A 25,781-nucleotide genomic window follows, 5' to 3' on the forward strand; every position below is an offset into this window, starting at 1 on the left:
ACGAAGAATGGCGCTAAATTCAGATTTAATACAACAAATAATTCTTGCCAACATTTACGATATAACGTACGACCGAATCGGTTTATAATAAACGCTATTCTATTGATAACTTTCCATTAGATAAAAAAATGATAATCGAACTTTAAACACTATAAAAACTGTGCCTTTTTTCACACGTTATTTGAGGTTAATGGGCTATCTAGTCGAGCAAGAATTTACACGAGAATTTACATCTAAATTAATGAGTTTCTTATTCATAATATTTCTGAGATTTTTCAAATTAATAAAAAATTCAGAGAATTCACTCCTTGTTCATTATTTCGAACGTGAATCAGAGTCTGAAGGTAGCCTCTTCAGTCCGTCGTGCCCCGGAGCGAAGCAGAGTTCAGCTCACTGGCTACACCTCGCAGCAGCACGTCGAAAATTCGCGCGCTCGTGTCTCATTGGTTACTGGTTTTCGTTAATAACTCGTAAACAAAGCCGCGGATTGCATTTTCATTTAAGAAAAATTGCTCCAAATGGCCTCAGGAATCCCTCATTTCCCGGAGTTACAATCATTTGATACAGCCTGTATACATTTATTATTGCGGTAATTTTCTCCAGGAAAATTCGTGAAATATTTTTGGTCACCCTATATAGTGAAAGATAATACGTACGTTGATTATCTTTGGGATATGTAGTGTTTAAATACAACTGTCAGAATTCGGTAAAATAAATATGTAATCGAGATCGCCATAACTTTTTCTGCACGTGAAAATTAATAAAAAAGTGAAAGTCAAGGTTTAGTAATGCAGTAATAATTATCAACTGTTTACTTTCAAGTTACGAGATGATTACTCACAAGGGGATTCACCAATTGATAACTTCAAATGCATTTATTGTTGAGTCGTGCTGATGTTTATCGTTAGCATTAATAACATTATTACCATTAGATACAAAGTTCAAGATTTTTAGGCGTTATGAATTGAAACATACGACCGATTCCGTTTTGCCAGTATGTACAAGGCCTTAACCTATATTTAATATTGAGTGATTATTAACTTTGTTTATTTATTATTCGTTTAAAGATTCTAAGCGAATTTTATACTGCGTTTACTTAATTACTAGGAGAAACATGTTTTGACAAGATTGACTGTGCAATAAATTGTAGAAATGTGTTTATAATTTTTACAGTTACATTGATCTGTTATGAATGACATGGAACAATCGGAGAACAATGGATTCTCAAATCCAGAAGTTGAAAAAATTGGTTCTCATAATGCGATGCTGGTTGCATTAAAAACTATGAATGAACGCTGTCGGCAGTTGAAAACTAGACTGGCAACTGTTGAGGAAGAAAATATGTGTCTGAGACTCGAATGTGGTAAAGATGAGTCTGCAGCAATCATAAGAGCAAAACACAATAATGAGGAAACTGTTGTACATACCCTGAGAGTTTGTATTTCTTGTATTTTTTTCATACACAACTATTATAGTGGCCATAGATGAAATACTAAGATAAAGTTTGATTGATAGGAAAAAGTGGAAGAGTTGAGCTTGCAAAAGTCACAGTTGAATCACCAGATTTTTATGGTAGCAGCAGAAAATCGGAGATTATGGAAACGATTAACAAAATTGGCAAGAGTAAATACATCATTAGGTAACGAATTAACAAAAATTTCTGATACACTTAAACAACACTCTGCTGCTAAACCATCAGACTATGAATCTTATAAGTTTTGCGGTGTTCCTCAATGTAATCAACAAAATGATCAACCATTGATTATTGATAATGGTTTGTACTTATCGGTCATTTATTACAGAGAACGAATACATCTATTTAGGAGATGTGTATGCATTTTCAGGTGAAAGAGAACAAAGTTTAGAAGAAATATCTTTAAAGCTCATCAATAGTATTATGTTGGACAAATCCGACCTGGAACCACAGGATACTGAGGTACATATAAACTTGTCGTGAACGCGATAAACCTTATGAGCTATGACTAAAACTATCATTTAATTGATAGATAGCCGCACTCCAAAGTAGTACTGAGGGGAACTTACAAAAAATTGGCTTCACTTATCCCGAAAATTCTGATACAGACTTAGAAATACTTAAACAGCATGATACTAAATTGATACAAATCAAAAATACCTTACTAACGCAGCAAACAAAATTAAAGAGAGCACTGCGATATTTTCAAAAAATGAAAGAAGGTATGTGTGAAATAACTTTTAAAAACGGGAAAGAAATTTAAGGAATTCTAGTTGAAGTATTCATTTTATAGGAGCAATGTGTAATAACTGTCGCATGAATGCAAGCAAGAAGATGTGTCAAGCAGGCACACAATTTGACTCTGATGAAAGTTTCAAAGAGCATGGTGCTACTCAGACCAGCCTTCAAACTTCGAGCCTACCTTTAGAAAAATGTTCTAATTCAGCAGATAGTCCTGAACAAGACAATAAAATTTGTCCGTTGTGCGGATCCTTTTACGGGAAAGTTACTCCGTTCGAAGAATTTCACGAGCATGTTCTGAGCCATTTTAACGAAGATGTGTCTATCGATGGTCTCGAAATCGTTCACTAGTAGCTATTCAAAACACAAATAACGATAACAAACTTACATAATTAATTTCTTAGCTAATTCCATGAAAGATTATTTTTTAAAACGAAAGATAAATGTAAATATTATATATGCATACATATACATATACATATATGTATATATTGTATATGTTTGCAAATGTGTTAATTCTATCAGGACTAGACACGGTTTTTATTAATGAATTTTGCAAACTGTTGATCTAGTTAAGATTTAATGAAAAAAAAGAATAAGCATAATAGAGAAAGATGCAATATGAAAAAAAGAATTAATTTCTTATACAGATAGTCAATAAGATTGTTAATAGTATGACATGTTTGTTTGTTTTTTTATGCCAAGATGATGAAGGAGAAGTTAATTGCTGAGGTTACGACAGTAACCATACTACATTACAAAAATAAGGATAGTCAATACTTTACTTCTAACATAGACATATTTTTTGAATTTATTTTTTCTCTCTAATTCCGTCGACCATAAACAAAAGTACCTTGATAATGCAATTTAATATAATCTTCACCTTGATTTACATAACCTTGAGAATGCAATTTATTCTTTACTTATAACTATAGGTGGTTCTACAGTCTTTACATCGGTTTTATCAGATGGTTCTTGCGCTGTTGACTCAAGTAAATTCTGATGGAACCAGTCGGGTCTCTTTTTGGGTAATTCAACAATTCTCTGTGCCTATTACATTTGAATAGAAATTATTGCGACAATTATACATTGCAATTGAACATAGAATTAAATCGAGTACCTTCCAATATTCATTTTTCAATCGTTCTTTTTCCCCCTCGTACAATACAAGAACATCTTTTTCAATTGGTTCCAAGTTCAAAGAATTCTGTATAGCTTCTTTCATTAGTTCCGTTTCCTTCTTCACTATTTCATAACAATGTCCTGTGAACATTAACAGAAAATAATTATTCTATAATTTAAAGTAATAATAGCATAGGTTCATATTTGTAATTATCTTATGAGTTTTACCACAAAGTAGGCCCGGTTCGTAATCATGACCGCAACGTCTACACATCAAAAGTTTTTTGGGAACGTGTGGTTTCCAATGCAGCCCTGGGATACCATATCTTCTATTCATACGTTTTTCTATCGTACGACGTTTCTTAGGTACAGCCCACAAAAATGCATCGTCAAGAATGTCCTTTAAAGATCGTCTAGGTGAATAAGTAGGCTGTGTTTGATTCACAAGGTTATTGCACTCGATCGCACACAAGCCTCCTAAACAAAGTGTAAATAATATTGTTTTGAATTGTTTCTGTTTAGATCCCGTGTTAGAGGTTAGGAAACTTCGGGTTCATGTTTCATTATCTTTAACGCGTTGTTACGCAATGCTAAGTAAATACAGGAAAAGAATAGATTGTTCCTATTACCTGGTGGAAATCCTCGACCAAGAATAATATTAAATGCCTGTTCAAACGTTTGAAATGCATGAGATAACCTCCTCAACAAACCGCTAGCCATGGTTAAAAGTGACCATGAATCGCATGTGAAATAGATGGAAATTAGTACCAGCAAGTTAAAGGGTAATTCTCATTACGCGCTAATGCATCGTTAAGTTGGTATTTTCGATACTCATACTTCATATTTTGTGTTATCGAATTTATTCAATGTTTCAGAAAATTTATCGCTGGTATTGGAAATTGTATCAAAAAATAAAACAATGTTCTAGAGAATGTAAGCTTTTATGAATTATCGTTTAAACATACAATCCTTCGATGTAATGTTTCGAGACACCCCGAAATCATGATAAGAACCGAATGATTTATGTTTCCGCCTTGAATGGAAAAGAGGTCGCTGATAAGCAATTCATTTAATGTTTCTCCGAGTTTAATGACTTTTTCATCAAAATACTCGATGATCGACGGCATTCAAGATTTACAATACCTAAATACCTATTCGCTTAATGTCGTGCAAAGCAGGTATATTTGCAGGTGGGGAAGGGAAAGGGAAAACTTGGTGGGGAATCAATTTTGAAGTGTCGGTGGGGAGCAGTGGAACTCGACTCCGGCTCGAAAGTCTTTAGGAGTCGTGTGACTTGCCTCACTACAGTTTTCGCTATGGCGTGTATAGGGTCGAGTAGGCTCTGTGCTCGTGCAGAGAAATTGTGCCAGTTCGGACATTTCGCCCAATTACGGAGGAAAGTTTCGACGACATGTGTCAAGTCCCGACCCAGAATCGAGCAGCAGACCAGCGCTTTAGTTCAATGCTGTCAGGTATGTTGATTTCGTTTTTGATGTTACCCACTCGCGATTAATCTTATCAACGATAACCGCGGACCGATGGCGCGAGCTTCGTGTATTATTTGTACGCTTCCGCGATGTCAGTAGATCGCGACAGACCGACAGAATCCTTGCATTTCATTCATTCTTTACGAAATATCGATAGCTATCCGCGTGTCGACACCGACATAACCTGCTCCCGTTCGGAGCTCACCAAATGATTTACGTCGATGCACGTGATTTCGTTTAACGTGTCATACGAGCTATTACGGTCATCCCGTGGCAAGACTGTGCAACAATCCCGAATATCGTCGAGAAAGGGTGTTCTATCGTGTTTTCTGAACTATGTAAATTACATAATGTCTCGTGAAATGTGTCGGTAAAACATATTCCTTCACTGGGAAGTTTTCGATTCGAGATCGATGAAAGACAAACGATTGTTTGTCAGACGAGTACCTCGTGTTTGCTATTTTTGAAGGAATTCACGCGCGCGACTGACAGATACAAAACATTCCGTGCAGAATTTGTGAAACCACGTTTTTGTCCGGTCGAGCTATCAGCTGTTCCTAGCAGACGACCTAGTTGGGCGTCTGCAATTCGTATAGTTCAAACGAACTCCGTAAAACAACGTCACTCTGACGGAAAACATTTACCGTTTTCACCGGCGACTGATACGAAAAATCGAGATGACTTTTTCTTTACGTATTTCTTTCGTCGCGAGTTAAAACGATACTATTTTTAATGGAATTTAATCGTTGTATTGACTATAGGAGCGACGCTCGTTCGTCGGGCGCATGCGTGGGAACCGAATTCAAACGCGTTTTCGCCACGCATAGTTTAAACGATAAATAATCGCGTCGCGGAAACGAAAGTGCAGGGATTGTTATTAATTACCTATCGGGAATGGCGATGGAACAGCAATTCTCGTAGTTTCTAATTTAATCCGCAACCGCGAGCGTCTTAAAGTTTTCCATAAATCGTTCGCGCGGGCATCCGCGTGAATTGCACGACTTTCTCTGCTCGAAAGTGACACGGGGAAAGAAAGAGAGAGAAAAAGGGAGAGAGAGAGAGAGAGAGACCGGATTTTGAAACGTCGTCCATCGGATCGGTCGGATATCAAAGATGCGAGAACCGGCACACAGGGGACAGCTAATCGTCCGTACATATTACGTAAGTCTTAGGTAAACCGCGGCCAGGCGTTGCCCGCACGGAAAGATCCTTTTCTATGTTTCGCCGGCGACGTGCTGGTCAATATTATCGAATCGAGCGAGAACCGGTCGCGAACACTCCGGGACGAATTTCATGTCCCGCTTCCCGTAAGTAGGCTAACTGGCCCGTGAGATATCCCTCTTCGAGCACGGCTAACCTACGGAATTCACGCTCTTGACTTTCTCGGCTTGTTTAGCCTTACATTAGTAGAGATCTCTGCTTCTATTTGCCGACGTACCTACTCCTACGAATCGAACTCTTCTTATTACCTTTTATCGAGATTCAACGCTAGGCCCATCGAGCTCGAAAATTCTTCGACACGCGTGGCTTTCGAATGTACCGCTTTTCGAAAAATTAATCGAACATTTTCCTTTTTTCACCGTGACGCGCAACAGACTTTGTTGATAGTTCGTATAATCTTCTCTACCTGTCATTTTCTACTCAATTTTCTACACTTTCCACATGATAAAAATTTATAAGTTTTCCAGACTGTTTTTACACATCGGATTCTTGTGAAATGTGAAACGCGCATTAGCATAAGTCGCAAGTTGCAACAACGAATTATGCATACGATGGGCTTTAATAAAATTGGTCGTTCGAATGAAATTCAGTGACACACATTTCGATAAAATAACTTTCTACACGTATTTTCATTTTGTCCGTGATCGTTTAGGCGGCACAGGCGCGTCACAGTGCTAACGGAGTACGACGACTCTAATAAAGCCGATCGTTCGACGTGTAACAAGAATCCGTTCATGGTCGCCGGTAAATGCAAATATAAGGTCATTAACACCATGGATTTGCAAGCTCCGTTTCGCAAGCGTCACTCGCCATAACTCGCGCTCGATAAGGGAGATTTCCTTCATTGACGCACGGCGTATTCGCTTTTGGCATTCCACTCTCGCGAACGTTCCACGTGTGTACGCACGCATAGGAATGCGTGAATAGTTTTCCAATACGATTGTTGTTAAATTACTGCGCACTGCATTCGATGAGCTACCCGGCGATTAACATAAAGGCGTCGCGCGCGCGCGCCCCGGCTTGTTCAAGCCGCGCGCAATTTATAGCGAGGCGGATCTGAAAATTCGATATAGAAAAATGTTTCACAAATATCGCGCCGAATATAGTTTAATTCGTTGACAGGCACCCTGTCAAGCTGCACTCGGCTAAACAAATAGATTTACTACTTGATTTGGCCTAGAAACGAGTTTCAGCGGCCACCCAAAACGGATAGAGGCAATATTTTGTTCACGGTCCAACGTCTACGTTTCTGTGTTTCCCCTTCCAAAAATGTGAAAGGATGCTCCTATTGTTCGCGGGATGACTCGATACGTACCCACCCGCGTACGCATATTGTTCCTCGCGATTACGAGCTGTAAACGGAGACCATAAGTGGTTCGGCATGCCTTTTTTCTCGGTTGAGCGCTGCCAGATCGAGTTCACCAGCTAAGTAACTGTAATACGCGTTGGACATTCACATGTAACATTGACGTTGACAGGCTGTGTTCAACGCCGGAACAGTTCTTGGATAGTGATTGCAGTGCCACATCCGTCCGCTTGTTCTTCACGGTTTCGAACGTAGTTCACCCAAGGCCGATATAATTGGGGGTACTTATTTTTCAAGGACAAGCCATTCGCATTACATAGGATGCTAGGATGCTTTCGCCGACGGTAATCCGGCATTGCCTTCGACTCCCCACGCGAATGACCACGAAACATGTGCTCGTGACATTTACTAACCTTTGACTGGCTCTAAACGGGCCGCGCGGTGCGTCATTTTTATGCGCTGCGCAACGTCATCCAACCTTTGCACCCTTTCAGCATTTCATTCTGCATGCATCGTATCCGAGGAGCAGCGATCTCACGACTAATTTTTATTGTGCACAGATCGCAGATACAATAGATACTCTCTTATTCGAACATTTATTTCTCCAATATCCCGATACTAAAAACATTTTATTATCTAACAATTTCTATCGTGTTCTCTACTAGGCGACTACGCATCTGAATAATGCAATAAGGGAGTCTCTACTGTATTTTGATATTTCTAGGTAGAATTGCTCGATGATTAATAGACTGTGAAGTTTTTCTAAAGAGATTTGCGCAACGCGCAAAGACCTGGATTCAACTGCGTGTTCTACTTTTCAACTTGCTTTGAAACAGTTCCATTATCGCGCGCAATCTTGTTTTGGTTATTGAACCTCGCGCATCGATCTATCAATGGCGGAATGGTGAAAGTATTAGCGGGAAAATGGTAAACATTATGTCATTTTGAAAATATTGCGTCTTCATCGGGTTGTTGCTTGCAATTAGCGGTAGCCGGCGCGAGATTCTCCAAACGCTTTCACTTTTTCAACGTTACGTAATTATTCTTCGAAAAACGAGGCGTCGACGCGTTTGCAGAGTCTTGTAACTCACTTATTTGTTACATATACGAGTCAGCCAAATTCCCGTTCAGCCCCGAAATCGCTCGCGAAGGAAGGGAGAACTATGAACTCTTGAAAAATGTTCGCTATACCTGCTTCTATCGATCCGGATCGCTCGAAAATCACGATCCTTTTCAGACACACGGTGCAGACGTGAACTGAATTCATGGTTCGATACTCGGTGTGCGCCAGTTGCCACTCAAACTGAGACTTCTTACCATTAATTACCTTGTCGGCTCTGGTAACGGTATCGACGATATCCCAGGGGCCGCCGCGATTTTCCTCGATCGTCAAGTTCACAATTTCGAGATCCACATTTTGTCGAAAGCCAGTTCCTCGACCGCTGGACCATGCGCAGGTGTCTGCGCGGTATCGAATGTCGTTTACTTTTCCCGATTGCGAGGGCGTGGCGCAGTTATTAGTGTAAAAACCGAGGGAAAAAAAGAACTGTTGAAACACGCAACTATTAGACGGTAGCAAAGTATCTAAATGACAAGGCAACATATGTATGTACATAGTTTCGTTGTGGGAGAACCGGTCTCCCTCGTCCGATTTTCACCGTTCATTTCGTGCGAACGTTTACGCGAGAAGCATAGGCGACGCGTTGATACGCTGAAATTAGCGGCACGAGTATGCGATCAGCTTATTACGCCGCGTTGATTTTCAACGGTCTGTAGCAAAGAAAAAGATCGAGGAATCCGTTACGCATAAATTTCTTTTCACACGTGCGAGATGAACGTTGATCCTCGCATCGAACTCGCCACGAGCGAGCGATAATCCAAACTGGCTGTCACACGATTCGAATGGAGCGTTCATGAAACGTTAAAGCGACTTCGACTCTCGCTATCAAAGGGTTAATAAACCCACAGTCGGCCGCAAGAAGCAAGCCAGCAACGGGCAGAGTAAAGGTGCTCGATCGAGGAGTCTCCGCCTGTGGCGAACGAAATGATCGACGTGCACCGCGCACGGCGATCGTTTCGCAAGTCAGACGAATATTGCGAGATTGAATCTACCGAACCAGTGTGCTGGTCTAGCTTCGAGAAGATCGCGTTTCATGGTTACAACGTCGCGCCGGCACGGCTCGTTCTTGCGCAGGAAGATTTCGAATTTTGTCACGAATGCGCGCGGTAGAATGTACGCGGGTGTCCGCTGGGCGACCGTGTGCGTGCGCCTTCTGTGCGCGCGTTGATAGTTCGGATAGAGCTGTCGCGCGCGGTAACTCACCGTATGTATAGTATGTACACGAGGCGAAAGGAAATAGCTCTGGAAACAACTCTGGAAACATGATTCAGTCTCTGTGCGCGTTGCGAAAAATTCTGTAAGTTGCGTTACACGCGTTATATAAATTGAGGAAGCGATCGAGAAAAACTCGTCTTTGACCCTTCCCGGCCTCAATCAGCACCTTCCAACCGCGATTCTCGACCAAGATGACAGAAAAAGTGTCCAACTAACACATATTTCGCGCGAGCGACGTTCTTTCGCGTTTCTCGGCTGCAACTTCGCGAGAAATGAAACATGGAAATGTTCAGTTCGGCCGAGAGTTTCGTTCAAATGACAATCGATTGGGAAAAGTGAGAGGTTTTTCTTCTTAATCTCGTTTCCGGTATTCGTGGCTCGCGCACGATGAAGTTTCCACGTCGTGTATGCGAATATGGTATCTCTGAATATTGGTATCGTTTCATGGCAACTTGAGAGACTTCGAAGAAGTAATTAAGATTCCTAAGAGGCCTCCGATCAAATACAGAATTCTAATACCGCTGGGGATAAGACGTACAGAATCACGTTGCACCTGTCGAGATTGATTCTGTTGTTTCAATCTTTTCATTCTTCCTGATTTCTCCAACGCAGACGACGGTTAATTGGCGAGTCCTCGAGACAGTCCTGTTCCAAAGTTACCGCAGGTTTCAATGTCGCTGGATAACTACGCCGGGCAACTAGCTGCCGACAAATTGCAGAGGAATTAACGTCCCTGTCAGGTTCAATTAGCATAAGTTGTTACCGTTCGGTACATCTTAATTTCTACGAAATGACTGGTCTCTAATGCTTATCGGCTTTTAGTTTAATGAATCGTCTATTCTAACCTACTTTCGGCCGCGAAACAACCGGTCCTTCGGGTTTCTCGCATAAAAAGCCACTCGACGATCATCGTGGACGCCGGTAACGAACGTTTTCTGCGAGCGTAACAAGAGCATCTGGAACGGTGCATAATAAAAATTAAAAAGATTGCTAGCTCGTTCGGTTCAGCTAATATTTTTTTAGGCCCACAAGGCCTGCGCCAAAATTAATTTTCCACGCCGTCGGTTATGTAACACGGTTGTTTAAAGCGTGAAGTCTCGTGGCTCGTAACAATAACGGTAAACAGTAGGAAATGAGAACCGACGATTTGTCCGGTTTCGAACCTTTTACACCTTTCGCTTTTTGTTTGCCTGCAAAAAGGGAGAACTATTCAAAGAATGCGCGAATAGACGATACAATTGCGCAATGCGTCCCTTGTTTTTCAATAAAATAATCTAGCTAGATCCCTCGTTCTCCAATGTAGTATCTAGAAGGTGGCCGAGAGCGCGCGCTGCTCCACGCATCGAAGTCGCTCCGTTTAAGTCGCATTCCAGCACACATTTTAACTTCGACCTATTTTTCTACCGGACACGTATCGAAACTCGAGAGTTAATTCCGACACGACAATAAACGAATTGTACATCTGCTTACAAAGTATAATCGTTTCATTTACATGATAACATCGTTTTTAAAACTATATATATGTACACAGTTTTAATTGACCATTTCGCATTCCGTTTTCTGTAGGCACTTTGTAGCTCATCTTCAGAAATTTTGCAAATTTCAATGCAACTCGCGAGTTACAATGAAATTTATTCTACGATACCGGTACTCGAATTTGCATAACAGGGACGACATCTGATGTAAATAATTTATAAGTAGATATACTTAATATGGCAATTTAAACAGGAGACGATAAAGACAATGTAATTAGCGGGTAATTTGCAGTTTGCATAAAACAAGGTAGCTTAATATTGCATCGTCGGCGAGGTCATCGATAACTCGAGTCATTGGATGGACTTGTGTTAGATATAATTGTAGATCATTTCGTTACTTCCAAGGAACCGGAGGGTATTAGCATTTTTCGTATTACTGGGTTCGATAAGCCTCCTGTTCCTTCCAGGAAAACAGCTAGCCTTGCAACTCCGTCGTCGATAAAGTTGAGTCGGAGCTGTCGAAACAAACCCATTCTTATGCAACGAAAAAGAGGTTGGGACGACGCGCGATACGCGAACGACTCGGACGCGCCACTCGATCGTTTGATCGGTTATCTAGCGAATCGCAGCGGGAAGTCGTGTTCAGGGTTTCCATGGTAGCTGCGCGCGCGCGCGCGCGCGCGTAATCTCGTGTAAGGATCTCTCCAATTTCATAGGAGCATTGAAGATGCCGTAACGAAGCTCTAGGTATAACCGAGTAGAAATGTAATGGCAATTACCCCGGCGAGGACATCTGGCCGAATGTCGAGTGCCGCGCGTAATTTCCTGCGAGCACACGACGCGCAGCGCGCTACGCGAGCTTCGAGGCAATCCTTTGGGTCTAAACATAATTGAAGAGAACGGCCGCGATGTGCAGAGGAACGTGACACCTTGTGTCTTGGGCGGCCCGCGAGAAACCGGTATTAATGCAAACGCTAATCGAAGCCAAGCGATCTTGACGAGTCACAATTATGTTGCGATCAACGACTCTTAGCATAGGTTTCGCTGATTCGATCGGACAATTAGCGGCCCGGCTGCGATAATTGATTCCACGGCGCGCCGTCGTCTCCTTGCTAATTAATACAGCGCGCTTAGATAGCAATTAAATGACTTTCGCGAGTTTTGAAACACGGCTGGTTACCACGAAAGTCTACATAGGATTTATTGTTTGACGGAATTTCATTGGCCGATAAAGGAAAGCGGGTTATACGAGTTAGAGAGCACTGATTCTTCTCGATCCGCTAATTGAACGTAGTCAACGTCCCGATACGCCTGTAATTTCCCATTCCAGCGGCCGGACCGACGGTTCGAACAATTTTTGTTTCGCGTCTACCCGAGCCTCGAATTCTTTGTCAATTACCTTCGATGTAGTTCGTTTCAGAGATTGCAGGATTTTAAGAAATAACCGCGAGGAATGTGTTGACCGAGGCCCGTTCCACGAAAGCTTCGCGGCTAAAAAATTTTCAATTGCGCCACGATACGCGTTTTATTTGATATTGCGTTTTTAACGTACGCTAAATCATCCGCACTCTGTTCTACGCAGGCAAAATCGAAATTTAATGATAGCATTGAGCAATCGTTGATCCGCGGTTTCCGCAAACTTGTGAAACAGTCGATTAGTCTAAAGTTCTGTAGAGGAACGATCCAATAAAAATTCATCGACCGTCGTCGCACTCCCAGCGAACTTTTGTTAAGTACTCGAATGATCGCCGCAAATATCTGTGCGCTTTGTTAAGCTCTCTCATTCTCTCCCTCTTTCTCGGCGAAGTTGTCTCGCTCGACGAATCACCATCGATCATTCCGACCAAGGAAATACGGTAGACAAAACGAGGCCTATTTTCATTTCACTCAGATCCATAGATAGCATACATATTGATCAGGTGTTGAACCGCAACTATACCCGAGGAATATCAAAACAGATCTCCGAGAGACGCACACCGGCACGGACGCGCGTCGCATCCAAACTAGCCGCGCGGCGTTAATTCGTTTAATCTATCGTCGAAAGAGTCGCTAGATCGTCCCTAATCAGGTCGACGACGTCTCGGCGACGCTACCGTCCTCGTGGCGAGCCGAAAACCTCGACGCGGCTACCGTTATCGGGATTACCGACGAAAGGAGATCGATGCCTGATAAATTCTCCATTCAGGGAGCGTCGGTGAATCATTCGCGGCTCGTAGTGCGTCAATTGACACGCAGCTTGCATGAATGAGCGCGGCTCGTCTCCGAATCCGATGGCGTCGCCGCCAACGACAACGACAGATCTCGCTCGTAACACTGGCATACTAAACGGACACGCGCAGCATCGTCACGGTTGCAAAATACTGTTATGGAATTTGCTTCCATCCGCCGAGGATCGATCCTCTTTCATGCATTATTACCGTATCCGACGCGTCTGGATAAAATCGTCCAATCTCCTTCCGATTCCTTTCGAAAAACACGATCGCAGATGCTGCGGGAATCGTGGATTCAGAAAGAGGAACGTTTCTAAAATAGTTGTATCGCCACCGTACTCCGAGGGCTTCTTTTGCGAAAGGATTTTCTTTTAAACGCGTCTCTGTCTCGTATTTTCTAATGGTTTCATGTTTCGCGAGAGTAACGGCGAGGTTGTTGGGTCGTAATTATTGGGTTACGTATTTTACGTGATTATGGGTTACAGCAATATGGAGAAACGTTGATAATGACGAAACAGCTATTATGTGTATTCGTGGTATAATTGATCTGGCTAATGAAACGGAATAAACTTTTGCTCGAGTCGCGTTCTTTCTGTACCAGCTTCTGCGAAACTCTGTACAGACATCATTTATTTTCTCTTATTCTGCGATTCTTGCTCGACGAGGATCTCTGCTAAATATTCTGAAATCGATGATCGTTCGATGCAAGCAGTAAGGTTAATTTCTCGCTCGTGAACACCGCCCATGCGTTCGTTGAAATCTCCAGTGATTCGAGCGCTATGAATCAAAGTCCGACAGACAAATCCGTTCGCGCTAAAAATTTAAATTGCGTTCAAAATTAATTGAAACGAGTAATCGCAAAAATGTATGAATCACTATCCTAGACGACACGAATTGGATATATTTGGCCGAATGTATCGATTACAGTAGGTATCGTTTTAATGAGTCGATGAACGCGTCATCCGAGAAGTCGGCAACGAGAACGGTACAACGCGTTGCCTTTTATTGAAAGGACGTTCGGTCGGGACACACTTTGGAGATTCCCCAGACAACGTTTCAACAATGGACGACAGCCATTCATTCGCGCCTTACGCAATCGAGACGCGGGCTAAAATTCGACGCTCATCTTGGTTCCTAATGTTCCGCCGACATAACGGGACGATAATGGCGGGATCGTGTCGCGATTGCGAAGACCCGTCGTCGATGTAGTATCGGTCGAATTCCAGAATGTCTCTACAGTTACGATGGTTCCCGATGTCTCTAATAGCTCGAGCTGTACTTTTACACCTTCTTAACTACCTAGTAACACCTGTTTAATTGATCGCGATAACGGTCGTTGAATAATCGTCTGCCACACGGTCTTCCGAAAGCCCACGATTGCTTATCCGAACTTCGATCCGGCTCGAAATAGCCGCACTCGTCCCGACGAATTTCCACGTATTATAATTTCATATTTCGGACACAATAGTATTAATATTCATGGTTCGGTAAAAAATTGTAGCCGATTCGGCGTAACATCCTTTGGGATCAGTATTTCTCAGCAACGTGTCTCATCGAGCACGATTTATGTAGGCAGTGTCGTTTACGCCTGTGCACACCTGCCGGGAATCAGGACTCTCGAAGCTCGTTCTTCTCCGCATTAATAACGATGAGAAAAAGATCGAACAAAAGGTCGTCGCGTTCTACTCTATAATTATACCCGTGGCTGTTTAAATATAAATTTCGCGCGAGTCCTTTTTTATTCGTCGAGATATCCACGCACGCGTCGTTCGAGGAGACTAATGTGCCTCGATCTCCAAGCAAGATGCGAATGGAAGGAGCAAATAAAAAGGGACCATTTAGATTTATCAAGGCTCGCCGCAACGATCGCACGCTCGTTCCCCGATTTAATGTAATCTCGTGGCTTCCGACTACGTTCACTTTACTCGCCGTCATTATGCGAGAGCGTCAGCTCCGTGCTTCGAGTCATCATTCCTACTTTTCATGTATCAGAGAATTTCCGACGACGAATCCCAGGCAGACGATCAACGATGCGCGTCACAATGCACAGTGTGTGCTCAGACTCTGCGTAATAATTTCGGGTTTGAGAAAAAGCCGTGGGTCTCTGCGCAGGGTGGAGGGACTTTCCCCGCATCATCTTCCGCATTTTTCGGAATGCAAATTCGCGGATCGGCGGTCTGCACCGTCCGAGTTGTCCTGCAGGCGTCGAAGGAGACGCCGCGACTCGCATTTGCGATCTCGACCCGCGAAGACTCATTCGTAGTCGTACAGTGACACTGCCTCCAAGGTCCAAGGAGTTCTCTGTCACGTCCTGTCTCGTCCAGAAATACATTCTCGCGGCCTGTGGCCCGCGCGGGCCGCGCGGCTCGGTCCGGGAACCCGGCCGCGAGACTGATCGCGGGAAAAGCAAAACCCCGCTCGCGAGAGTCGTTTGCTCGAAGGACCTCGAAAGCTCCTTTCGGTTTCGTTCTCGTCCAGCCAACGCAGCTCGTTTAATTTCCAAGATCGTGCGCGAGCCGGTGTTTCCCCGCTGTTTTTCCCGCTACAGATGCACCACTTGATATTCCGACATGGTAGCTAGATCCTTCTTTCTGTTGGTGCACGCGTTACCGCCCACCACTGGCCGCAATCGTTTAGACTTTGTAACGAACGTGATTTCGCTGAATTGTAAACCGACGGGAAAATAAAATATTGTAAAAGATTAGACACACTTGTAGGCGCATTACAGAGATAAATCTTCTGAAACGTGCGCAGGAGCTCTTAGAATTGATCGTAACTTTTCTGACCGAACACCATCGATCCTTTTAATATTTGATTACGCAGCCGTGCGCTAGTATCGTGGTCCGTATATATATAAACGGACTCAACGATCGTTAAATAATAAGATCAGCTGCTTCTCGTGCCGATGAATATTAAATATCGAAACTCGTGTCGCTTTCGTCTTCTTTGGTGAGCAAAATGATTGCGCCACGGCTTCTTATTGCGATCGGTATTTTGTTAGAACAGAGGTGTTCTCTTTGACAGAAGTGGCAGCTGCGATCACGTGGCTGGTTCGGTCGACGCCAAATATTGAGTGAAAGCGCGGCAAGCGGAATCATCGATCGAGACACTCGGATAATTTTCACCGATCGTTTTTCGAGGCGAGAATTCATCGATTTCTTAGGGAAACGTTCCGCGGGATCGTGCCAGGTTATGGAGGGAGGTATATTTAGAGGATCTAGCGGATGAAAGACAGAAAGAATGCTCGTCGCTAGACGGTTGACTGCGAGTACGTTGCACGTAATCACGTACAACTTTTACCGTGATTCACATTTGGGTATCGAGGGCACATGCGCGCCATTCCCGCGTCGGAGAAACCGCTTGGTTCGGTCGTGCCGATGGTAGAAGAATGAAACGGTGCTGGATCGGTGCATTTGCTGTAGTCGTTGCCACTGCCGCTCGCTGCAAGTGACGCTCGAATCCAGTTTTAGCGGTAAACGATAATTTCGTAACGTGATCGCAAAAAGATGCATTCGCGAAACCGTTCGACTGCGAGGCGATTGCAAGATTTAGCCATCTCCGAACCTGTTGCGCTATTTTTGTCACTTGATAATATCCGGTCGGTCTCGCGAATGAAGGCTTCTTGCAATTGATTCAACCGGAAAGAAGATGTTAATACTAACTACGCAACCATTTTTGTTCCTCCACAAAGTTATTAACCATTTGCAATCGGAGCTACTCAAACTCGAAAACCAAGAAACCGAGCAAGTTCACAGTCGTTACTCGAGTAGAAAGGGTTAAGTCAAGGGAATTTTCATTTGGTACTTGCTTCGTGCAATCCATGAGGAAAACCGTATAAAGTTCTGCAAGTCTACTTATAATAGAAGTAGAAGAGCTTAAGATTAAGTATCTCTACAGCTAAGTTACCAATCCAATATGTCTACCAATCCTTCTCGTGGATTCCGAAAAATGCATAGATCAGGTTGGAAACGAATCAAAATTAACATACCGTGCAAAGTCTAATAAATCGGATCGACTGCTCACGGGAGCGTAGAATCGACTGTCGGACGAGATCGAAATCTCGGATTCGAGGTCGAACGAAATCTGCACACGTGGACCGTCGAATCGGCGGCTGGCAATTCATCGAGTCACGAGTCCGACGAATCCGCGCCGTGAACGAGCGACGCGTCCGTTCGTTTTCTTATCGGGCCTATTCCTACGGCCTCTTCGTGAAAGGGGATTTCTGATAGGCCAAGGTCGACGAATATTCATGGCCGCTAGTCTACTCTTTTCGGCACGTACGCCACTTTCTCGCCGCGCCGCGCCGCGCCGCGCCGTGACGCGCTGTGACGTGGACACGGCTGCGCGACTGTCGCGACCAACAATCTCGCGAATGCGTGCGAATTCACGCGGAAGTAGTAGAACCCGATAAGGTTCAGACATCTACCGCTTTAGCCAGACTACTCTGGTCCTTTGTTCGTCACGCACACGGTCCATTTAGAAATTTGTCCTCGCTTCCGAGAGTCCCGCGATGCTTCTGTTCCGAGTTTCCATTGGCCGACAAAGTCTACCGTGTATTGACCCATCATCGCGTTTCACGATAGAACAATCGACGCTTTTGAACTTCTGAATAATAAGAGTTTCTTCGACTACCTAAACAGCTCTCGATCAATTGGCGGAGTAGAAAGTGCCGGACAAAGTTAAGATCTAGCACAGTGATTTGTGCGAACGTAGTGTCTGCGCGTAGTTCCATCGCGTAAAATGTTTCCAAGTCATTTTTCAAAAACGGAAGGTGAACCTGCTACCTTTTTTTCAATAATTTTGCTCGAGTCGAAACCGAGTAATACGCAAAATTAACAGTCCAGTCATGGTGGAACGACGGTGGAACGATAAATAATTCTTTGCAATCAATGATACGAACACTGTTGGATTTTAATTGCGCTTGGTATAGGTCAAATCGCTGTCGCTGAGTAGGCGAGCTATTATTACTGGTTTATGCCGCAGGATAAATGGGTTAATAAAATCGAAAGTACAGTGACACCTCGCAAAAAGCAGCTCGCGAGTCAAACGATTCAGAACGCTGCAACTTTTAATGAAACTGTAGTATTCTTTTTACAAAGATCCAAAGATCATTTCTTGGATGATTTTTTTTACCATTTTCATCGGTTTTGGAACTGTTCTTTCAGAAAGTTTGGTCGATTCTGTATAGAAATTGCATTCGTACGTTTTCGATTTCCAAGCTTTCTCGTTTCCAGCAAAACGCTGATTTTCCCGCGTCCGTGGCCATGCGAAGAAGCACGAGTTTCTTGAAGAACTCTCTTCACCATTCCCCTCAGGTCTTTGCCGGCATTTATCTTTCTCTCTCTCTCTCTCTCTTTTCCTCTCCTGCTGCCGGAGCTGCATGAAACTTTCTTTGAACCTGTTCACCTGGCTCCCCTACTAAAATGCGCGCGCGTGATCGTCTGGCATCGTCGTGTCGCGTCGCGTCGCGTCGTCGGACGTCGAAAAATCGGTACCTTAATCTACCAGGTGGTCAAAGACCTTCCTGCTCTAGTCGGAATGGAAGATTCGGGTCAAGGATGTCGATGGACGGCCCTTTCGGTGAATGGAACACCTGTGACCCCTTTATCGTTGGTATTTCACTTTCTTCGAGCGGTGGACCTCGTGTCGAAACTCGCTTAAAAGTACGGTGCTCGAATACGGTCTCCCGGCTACGAAGGCGTCGGATTCGATAGTGAAACTCGCCGATACACTTGCGCAAGGATCTTTACTTTTAGTACGACGATGAGAAAATTTGCAGAGTTCTCGTTGGGAAAATTTCGGGCCTCGTAAAACCAGATTGCAATGCGTTGCGAAAAAACGTGCACCGTCGAGAAAAATTACTTTTGCGAGAATACGTTTTGTATAAATTACCTATGCGGTATTTAGATAAGCGCATAAATTTGACGAGCGGTGTCGTTTAATCTCTAAACGGGAAATCTGCAATTCAAACTCGGTATATAATTAGAAGTTAAATTTACGTTTAAGCAAACTATAGTTTCAAGGATTGGCAGAAAAATTACCAGTAATATTGTTTAAGAATTGTTCACCGAGGTTGTTTAACGACAATTTTGCTCGTTAGTCGGATTCCTGTCGAACCAGTCGTCCTTGTGCGAAAATCAAGATGAGACTGCGGAACATCGCCGAAACGATCGTTAAAGTTCAGTTCCCTTCGCGGCGAGCTTCCACCTTTGATCGCTCTGTTGAATCGCTCAAAGAAAAATTAGAGAATTATAAAATTAAAATTTAATAAGATAGATAACGATTTGTTTGGTGAAAGTTCTTATATTCTATCTATTTTTATAATACAAGATGATGGCCTTGGCACATTGAAAGGGAAAGGCACGTCATAAATCGAGACGAAATTTTTGCAAAGATTATTTTAAAAAATAATCGAGCTATTAAGGAAGCAATGTTTAAAATTGTCCGCGATATAAAGTACGATTCTGATTGAACGCTTCAATTCATAAAGCTCGGATTAAATAAATGGCAACTGTCCAATTAAAATTAAAATACTTCTCTCTTATTTGATTAAATTGTTTTTCGTCAGCAATAATTTCGCTAATAAAACGAGAGAATGTTTTGTTTGCTCAAACTATCTATGAAAACTTTACGACGAGTCCGATACGTCGTTACGGAGGAGCAAGGGGTTGAGAGAGGGTAAATAAATAAGTCCACGTGAAATGCAATTGCAGAACCCGTTTTAAAATTTGTGAAATATCTGCGACGTTCCAGAAAGTAATTATGAGCGAAGGAATCTTGCTGAAACGCGTTCGCCGGTCGCGCAGCTTGTTCCAGCGATCTTTTCTAGGGCAATCGCGGGCTAATTGGCGGAGCCGGCGCGGCGGGAATTATATCCGTTGAATTCGCGCGGAACTTAAATAATTTTATCAACTGCATTCTAAGACGAGGCGTTCCGAGCAGAGCCGATGCGGGCCGAGTCGGGCCGAGCCGGGCCGGGTCGCGGCGATCTCGTAAAACGAGAAAGCGACGTTGTTTTTGAATGTGCCGCGGCGGTCGCCGAGGTAGATAAAAAGAAATTTAATGGCACGATCTAGTAGTACTCCCCGTAGCCGGCCTTTGTTCGCGTCCATTCATCGCCGATGCCGAGTCGAGCTGTGCGCCGTGCCACTTATTGGTCCGCTTGTTCGGAGAAGGAAAAGTGGACGTCGCGGACGATTGTTGGCCACGATAAAACCGTTCGTGGAAAGTTGTCGAGGAATGCGCGTTGACCTTGATTACTCGAGCAATTCGAGATGTTTCCCGGTGCATGGCTGGTCAATGGTTGATTCTCCAAATGTCATCGATCGCCAACGACTCGTTCGACGAGAAACTGGATCCGAGCATCTCTGACCTCCACGGTTCCCGGCTCGCGGTTCTTGACTCGCGGCGCGTACGCGAACCGCTCGCACACGCGTCCAATCAAATCTTACACGCTGCACGCGATCTTTCTTTCCATGCAGCGCACGATGGGCTGGAAATCCGTGTATACGGAACAAAATTGTTTACAGAATTTAAGGTTGTAACATCAATTGGTATAGATAAAATATAATAAATCGATTACAGCGTGTTCCCCATAATACTTGTACAATATATCGTATTTGACGTTGCACATTGTTGAGGAGATTAAGTTTGCAAATGTTTGACGAGGTTGGGCGAAAGTAAATACTGAAACTACTCCAGGGTATTTAAGTTTGCAGTTTGCAAACAGTGCAACGTTTACCCTGCGAGATAATGCACTATGCAACCGAGATCGGCTCCATTTAGTTTAATATTTGATGGGAATAGATAAAAGTCGGTCTAACTTGTTTTCATCGATTGTTCGGCGGAACGTTTCGTGTGCCGTTTCTCTCAAATTGGGATAGAAGAAAAAATTCACACTCGACCGAAAGGAGAGACGGCGGCGGATGTAGAAAACGTTTCGAAAACCGAAGAAAATGCGCATTCTACGGCAACGTCGGCGGAGCATAACGTGGCAATACAAAATTGCCAAGCATGCCGGCCCGCAATTTAAAATCGAGTGTCTGCGGGACATCGAACGGCCGATAGAACGAAAGCAGCGATTGCCGTGGTTATCGACGAAATTTCTATTTAGACGGGGACAAGCAGGAAACTTTGGCAAACGCGCAGAAATAACCTGGCACTCTCGTGAGAGCGACCTTGATTCCCTTGGTCGGATTTACCTCTCTTAGAGCACGGCTGGTTCTCGAACGTTGGTCTCGCGGCACGGCGGCGGTCATCAGCATCCATGAATGTGCCGAGCGATTCCAAAATGTGGGTCGGCCAGAACCCTCGGAGAAAGTGTATTTTCCCACTCCGAGTGTCCTCTCCTGGCATCCGATATCGTTCTTCGAGAACGCGTAGCCACGTCGATCGACGCAACCACACCAGTTCTTCTCGAGGAAATGCGCGCGATGATCGATGATCCAGCCTGGCCAATCATTTTTCGGGTACGCGCGACGCATCGCACTTCGTAACACAGTGCAGCGCGCGCGATGCCTCTCTGACGACGATTGCTTTTGCGACGACGTTGCATCCGCAACGGCTTCCTCCTTTTCTCGCACGGGAAGAGACAGTGTGCCTTCCTCGAGTAAATAAATCGTCCGCCGGTTCGCCACCGTTGTCGCATACGTGCCGATGCCCACAATCTTTTTTACACGACTGCGTAAACTCTCGGTAACTTTCGTTCGCCGATTTGTTTTGGCGTTTCGCGTGCAAACATTTTGATAACGAAGGTAGCCAGCGAAACGGTGTTGCCGGCGAACGCGTCGATTGCGCTCGCTCGAGAGTAAAAGTTGTGACAAATATTTGCGACCTAAAGTCATGTTTCGCCTCTTATTCAACGAACGCTTTTCTTTATCGGTGAATTGTACGATTATCTCCGACGCGGGTCTTTCTGGAAAAAATAACATTTACGACTCTCTTGTCGTTTGTAATCTAGCGACGATAAACTTGCCGAACACCTTACGACTTTGTCAGCGGCGGCAGCAGCAGCACGAACATCACAGTTTCGAAACACGGTTTGCTTCCTGATGGAAGAAGACGATCCACCCGAGCAACGGAGCATTAAAAAAATGGAGTTTCGCGTTTTCACTGGCGGGAAGGAGTGTTCCCCGGAGACATTCTTTGGCGAAAGAGTGAAAGTTTTTCTGCTAGGCAAACAGGCACGACTGCTTGTTCGCCGAAGATTTGGCAACGACACGGTTCAAGTGTCGGACGCTGTTTGCTCGTTTGCTCTTCTTACAATTAGCGCGAGCAAAACCGCGTTTCCTCTTGTCGCGCTCCTTGAATCGTTTTACGAGTCAGCGTGTCGCCGATGTTTGGCTTTGTAATTAGTTCGGCTGGACCCGAACTTGTCTAAACAAATCGTAATTGCGCGGCCTTTCTCCGGTCTCCGTTAATCATCCAGCCATTAGGAAAGTGGTGCGGCGTGAATATTTAGAAAAACGAGTCCTTCGCGCGCGTGTCAACGATGTTCCCTCGAAACGGTGAAATTGTCTGGAAGAAAATCGTAGAAAAATCGAGGGAAAGAAACGAACGTCTCCGTGGACTATCCCGCGAGTGAAACCGGTTTCATAATCGAACGATTTACGGATCTCCCTGTCCATTCGCGATCGATTCTCGGTTATTAGGATTCAAGTTCTTGCGCGGCGTAATTTGAAAAGCAGTTGCCGCGCGGGATCAGGCCAGTTTGATCTCGGTACGGCCGAACCGGATAGCGACCGGCCATCTTTCTAAGAAGAACTACTCGATAAAACCCGGCGTTCATAGACCTTGGCCGCAAGGTCGATTACTCGATAACTCGATTCGATAATAAGAATCTCGCGGACCAAGGTCGCGGGCGTTACAAGTTTTTGCTAGCCTGCAGAAATATAGCGACGAAATGTTTCCGATGATCGTGGGCACGATGACGAGGCGAGGTGATTCACGAAGAGAGGTCGTCGCTTTCGAGGAATCTGCTCAACGGTTTCCGAGTGTCTAATCAAAAGAAACGACGGAACGGCTACCGGTGATCCAAAATTAAAAATATCTGCTTGCGAAACGTTTCGAACAATCTCTAGAATTTCAACGCGTTTCCTCTAAATTTGATTGTCGTAGTCGTTGCCGACTCTTTTATTTTACCGTCAGTCCGCGTTTGCAAATTGTCAAGCATGCCAATCAATCCCGCATTATCGTATCGCGGACAATACTCTCTCTCTCTCTCGCGAAGCGGCTTGCAACTTCCAATTAAATGCATAACATTTGCTGGTATATCCTCCTCGGCCGTAGTAAACACGGTCATTATTTCCGCTCGTAAGGGTCCGTGACTCAACCGCCAGATCACATATCATTTTTATCAATTGGCCTACTAATCGATTCTCCGTAAGCGCGATGCAATTTCCTTCGGGATTCTCGTCGCGCGTTTAATTAATCACCGTTCTCACCGTGCCGAGGAGACGCTGTTCCGTTCGATTCGATAAAGAATGTGTCGCAACGCAGATCTTTAGGTCGGAGAAAAAGATTGTATATGCGTATACTACAATACATACGTGACGTCCATTTAGAGACAGTATTGCAGCGATTGCGCCGCTAAATTATTTGCCAGCGGCGCGTTTACTTTCGTCGAACGGAGAATATTTATTCCTACTATATTTATCGGTGAGCGGATCGATTATCAATCTTTTCACTGACTTTAGCGAAACTGCAGAACAAAATCTTGTATTAGCTTGTAGATTTTTCCGCGACTTTAATCGAAGTTGTCTGCTTTAAACGCAAGATCCAGGAGCTGCGAAGCATCGAGACGAGTCTCTTTCGAACGTTTCGAATTCTGCGAACGTTCTTGCTGTTTCGTTACTATAGAACAAAATGGCTTCCTAGATCGGAGAGGGAGCAAGGTGGGAGAATTGGACAAAGATGCGAGGGAACTTCTGCGGCGAAACCTGTCTGAACAGTCCGCCGGCGTTATCCAGTCCAAGGACTCGTTCCTCGGATAAAGAAGCTCGAAGCTGCTTGAACCAGTGGTTCCGGTGTGACCGGAAGTCGAGTCGATTGCCTCGAACTCGCCTCTATCTCGGCAACGGAGTCTCACCGTGCAAAACGGCACAAGACATTTCGATATCTTTTCGCATAAGGAATTTGCATATCTCGGTGGGAGACACGGTTAAGAGACACACCGGCTGTAATGTATTCCACACTTGCGCAATCGTCTCTCGGACCTCCCGGGCCTCTCGGGCCTCTCGGGCCTCTCCGTAGACCGAGATGATGTATATTGCATCCACTGTCCGCCGAATAGTTGTGACAACTATTCTTGGCCAAGTTTACACCGCTGTCGATCAGCATCGGGTTGCCACAGTCCACCTTGCGGCGACGGACCGTTGTCCGGCCTCACTTTCTCCTTTTACAGAAAGGCCGAGCGCAGAGTACGAAGCGCCGCGCGTCGACTCGTCTCGTCTCGACTCGACTCGACTCGATACGATTCGATTTAAGACGAACCCGGGTCCGCTCCTCCACCCAGACCTCCTCTCGGGTTACTCTTCTCACTTTAATCATACCAGCAGCTCACAAACGCAGCCAGGTACAATGATGTAACTGGCACGCATGGACACTGTCCGGGGACCAATGTTACTTAGCTCGGGGATAGCGTCGGTAACGAACCCGTTTGCGGGCACGTAATTAAGAAGGGCTGGGAGTTGCTCGAAGAAATCGAATTCTTTTTTTTTGCGCAGAGCCCGCTGTCGAGCAGAGGGAGTGTCGGTGTTGTGGGATGACTTTAAGGAACGTTCTTGCATCGCGAGTCCTTTTCTGTAGTTGGTTCGCATTTCTGTAGACAGGTTTGAAGTGGTCGATTTCAGAGAATTAGTGTGGAAATAAATCCGATCTTATTCGATGGGTTGCTCTAGCGTTTTTTACAAATGTTCCCTGGCATGTTTCCGGCACTTAAAGCGTTTAACGGCGAGAGCTAAAAAGATTTTGCAGTATTGATATCGAATTGGTTTGCGAAAATGCGTTCCAAGCGTGTACGAAACCGCACGGTTTTCCCGCACGAGCGCAAAAATGCCGCTCGAATTCCCTTTTTCCAAGTTGAAATCGATTAAGTTGAAACGCGTACACGGATTTTTCTGTCGCCACGAAAATGAAACGGCTGCCTACTGGCAACGGTTTTTATTGGAGCCTCGATATTCGACGTATGCAAACTATGTGTTTCCTAATCAATGTGGGCGTAGATAGAAAAGTTTGAAGAGTGTCGATCGTATCTTTCCACGGATACGGCTGACTGCGTTTCTGCTGAAATCTATCTTGGCGTCTTGTTCAACGTATAATTTTATTAGATTCATTTTCTGCAGAAAACTAATCCGTTTGCTTCGGCGACGCGTTGTGGTCGGCGCAGCGAAATATTCATTATAATTCACTCT

At 44.3% G+C, this 25,781-nt stretch overlaps 3 protein-coding genes across 5 annotated transcripts in view; 2 read left to right on the forward strand and 1 right to left on the reverse strand.

Moving 5' to 3' along the window:
- Nucleotides 1–504: 504 nt before the first annotated feature.
- On the forward strand, nucleotides 505–2,887 carry Spn-f (C2H2-type zinc binding domain-containing protein spindle-F). 3 transcript variants are annotated; one of them, XM_078176764.1, is made up of 6 exons: nucleotides 505–994; nucleotides 1,174–1,434; nucleotides 1,516–1,639; nucleotides 1,803–1,936; nucleotides 2,007–2,196; nucleotides 2,268–2,887. In XM_078176764.1, exons 2-6 carry the CDS (start codon nucleotides 1,189–1,191, stop codon nucleotides 2,564–2,566), a joined length of 993 nt encoding a protein of 330 aa, XP_078032890.1. In that variant the 5' UTR covers nucleotides 505–994; nucleotides 1,174–1,188; the 3' UTR covers nucleotides 2,567–2,887. The 3 variants fall into 3 exon arrangements, with proteins under 3 accessions (XP_078032890.1, XP_078032892.1, XP_078032889.1); XM_078176766.1 differs by having other exon boundaries at nucleotides 1,845–1,936; XM_078176763.1 differs by having other exon boundaries at nucleotides 507–994; nucleotides 1,516–1,774; nucleotides 1,845–1,936.
- Nucleotides 2,888–3,008: 121 nt separating this feature from the next.
- On the reverse strand, nucleotides 3,009–4,085 carry Mrpl32 (mitochondrial ribosomal protein L32). Its single transcript, XM_078176767.1, has 4 exons — nucleotides 3,967–4,085; nucleotides 3,566–3,814; nucleotides 3,336–3,478; nucleotides 3,009–3,265 (listed from the first exon to the last, which is right to left on the reverse strand). Exons 1-4 carry the CDS (start codon nucleotides 4,055–4,057, stop codon nucleotides 3,128–3,130), a joined length of 621 nt encoding a protein of 206 aa, XP_078032893.1. The 5' UTR covers nucleotides 4,058–4,085; the 3' UTR covers nucleotides 3,009–3,127.
- Nucleotides 4,086–4,568: 483 nt separating this feature from the next.
- Nucleotides 4,569–25,781, forward strand: part of Qless (decaprenyl diphosphate synthase subunit 1 qless) — a 43,509-nt gene continuing 22,296 nt past the window's right edge. The window contains exon 1 of the mRNA XM_078176776.1: nucleotides 4,569–4,809. Coding sequence (XP_078032902.1) covers nucleotides 4,654–4,809 — 156 coding nt within the window. The 5' untranslated portion in view covers nucleotides 4,569–4,653. The remainder of the gene's footprint in view (nucleotides 4,810–25,781) is intronic.

The sequence above is a fragment of the Augochlora pura genome, chromosome 3 (genome assembly GCF_028453695.1).
Source record: "Augochlora pura isolate Apur16 chromosome 3, APUR_v2.2.1, whole genome shotgun sequence".
Classification (NCBI taxonomy): Eukaryota; Metazoa; Arthropoda; class Insecta; order Hymenoptera; family Halictidae; genus Augochlora; species Augochlora pura.

What these genes read in the sequence shown, in the direction of transcription:
- Spn-f (XM_078176763.1), top strand. Translation starts at nt 1,189, where the DNA reads ATGAATGACATGGAACAATCGGAGAACAATGGATTCTCAAATCCAGAA. An exon ending in ACCATTGATTATTGATAATG is followed by an intron (nt 1,775 to 1,844) that starts GTTTGTACTTAT and finishes ATGCATTTTCAG; the next exon opens with GTGAAAGAGAACAAAGTTTA. An exon ending in TTTTCAAAAAATGAAAGAAG is followed by an intron (nt 2,197 to 2,267) that starts GTATGTGTGAAA and finishes TTCATTTTATAG; the next exon opens with GAGCAATGTGTAATAACTGT.
- Mrpl32 (XM_078176767.1), bottom strand. Translation starts at nt 4,057, where the DNA reads ATGGCTAGCGGTTTGTTGAGGAGGTTATCTCATGCATTTCAAACGTTT. An exon ending in CGAACCGGGCCTACTTTGTG is followed by an intron (nt 3,479 to 3,565) that starts GTAAAACTCATA and finishes TAATGTTCACAG; the next exon opens with GACATTGTTATGAAATAGTG. An exon ending in TGAAAAATGAATATTGGAAG is followed by an intron (nt 3,266 to 3,335) that starts GTACTCGATTTA and finishes CAAATGTAATAG; the next exon opens with GCACAGAGAATTGTTGAATT.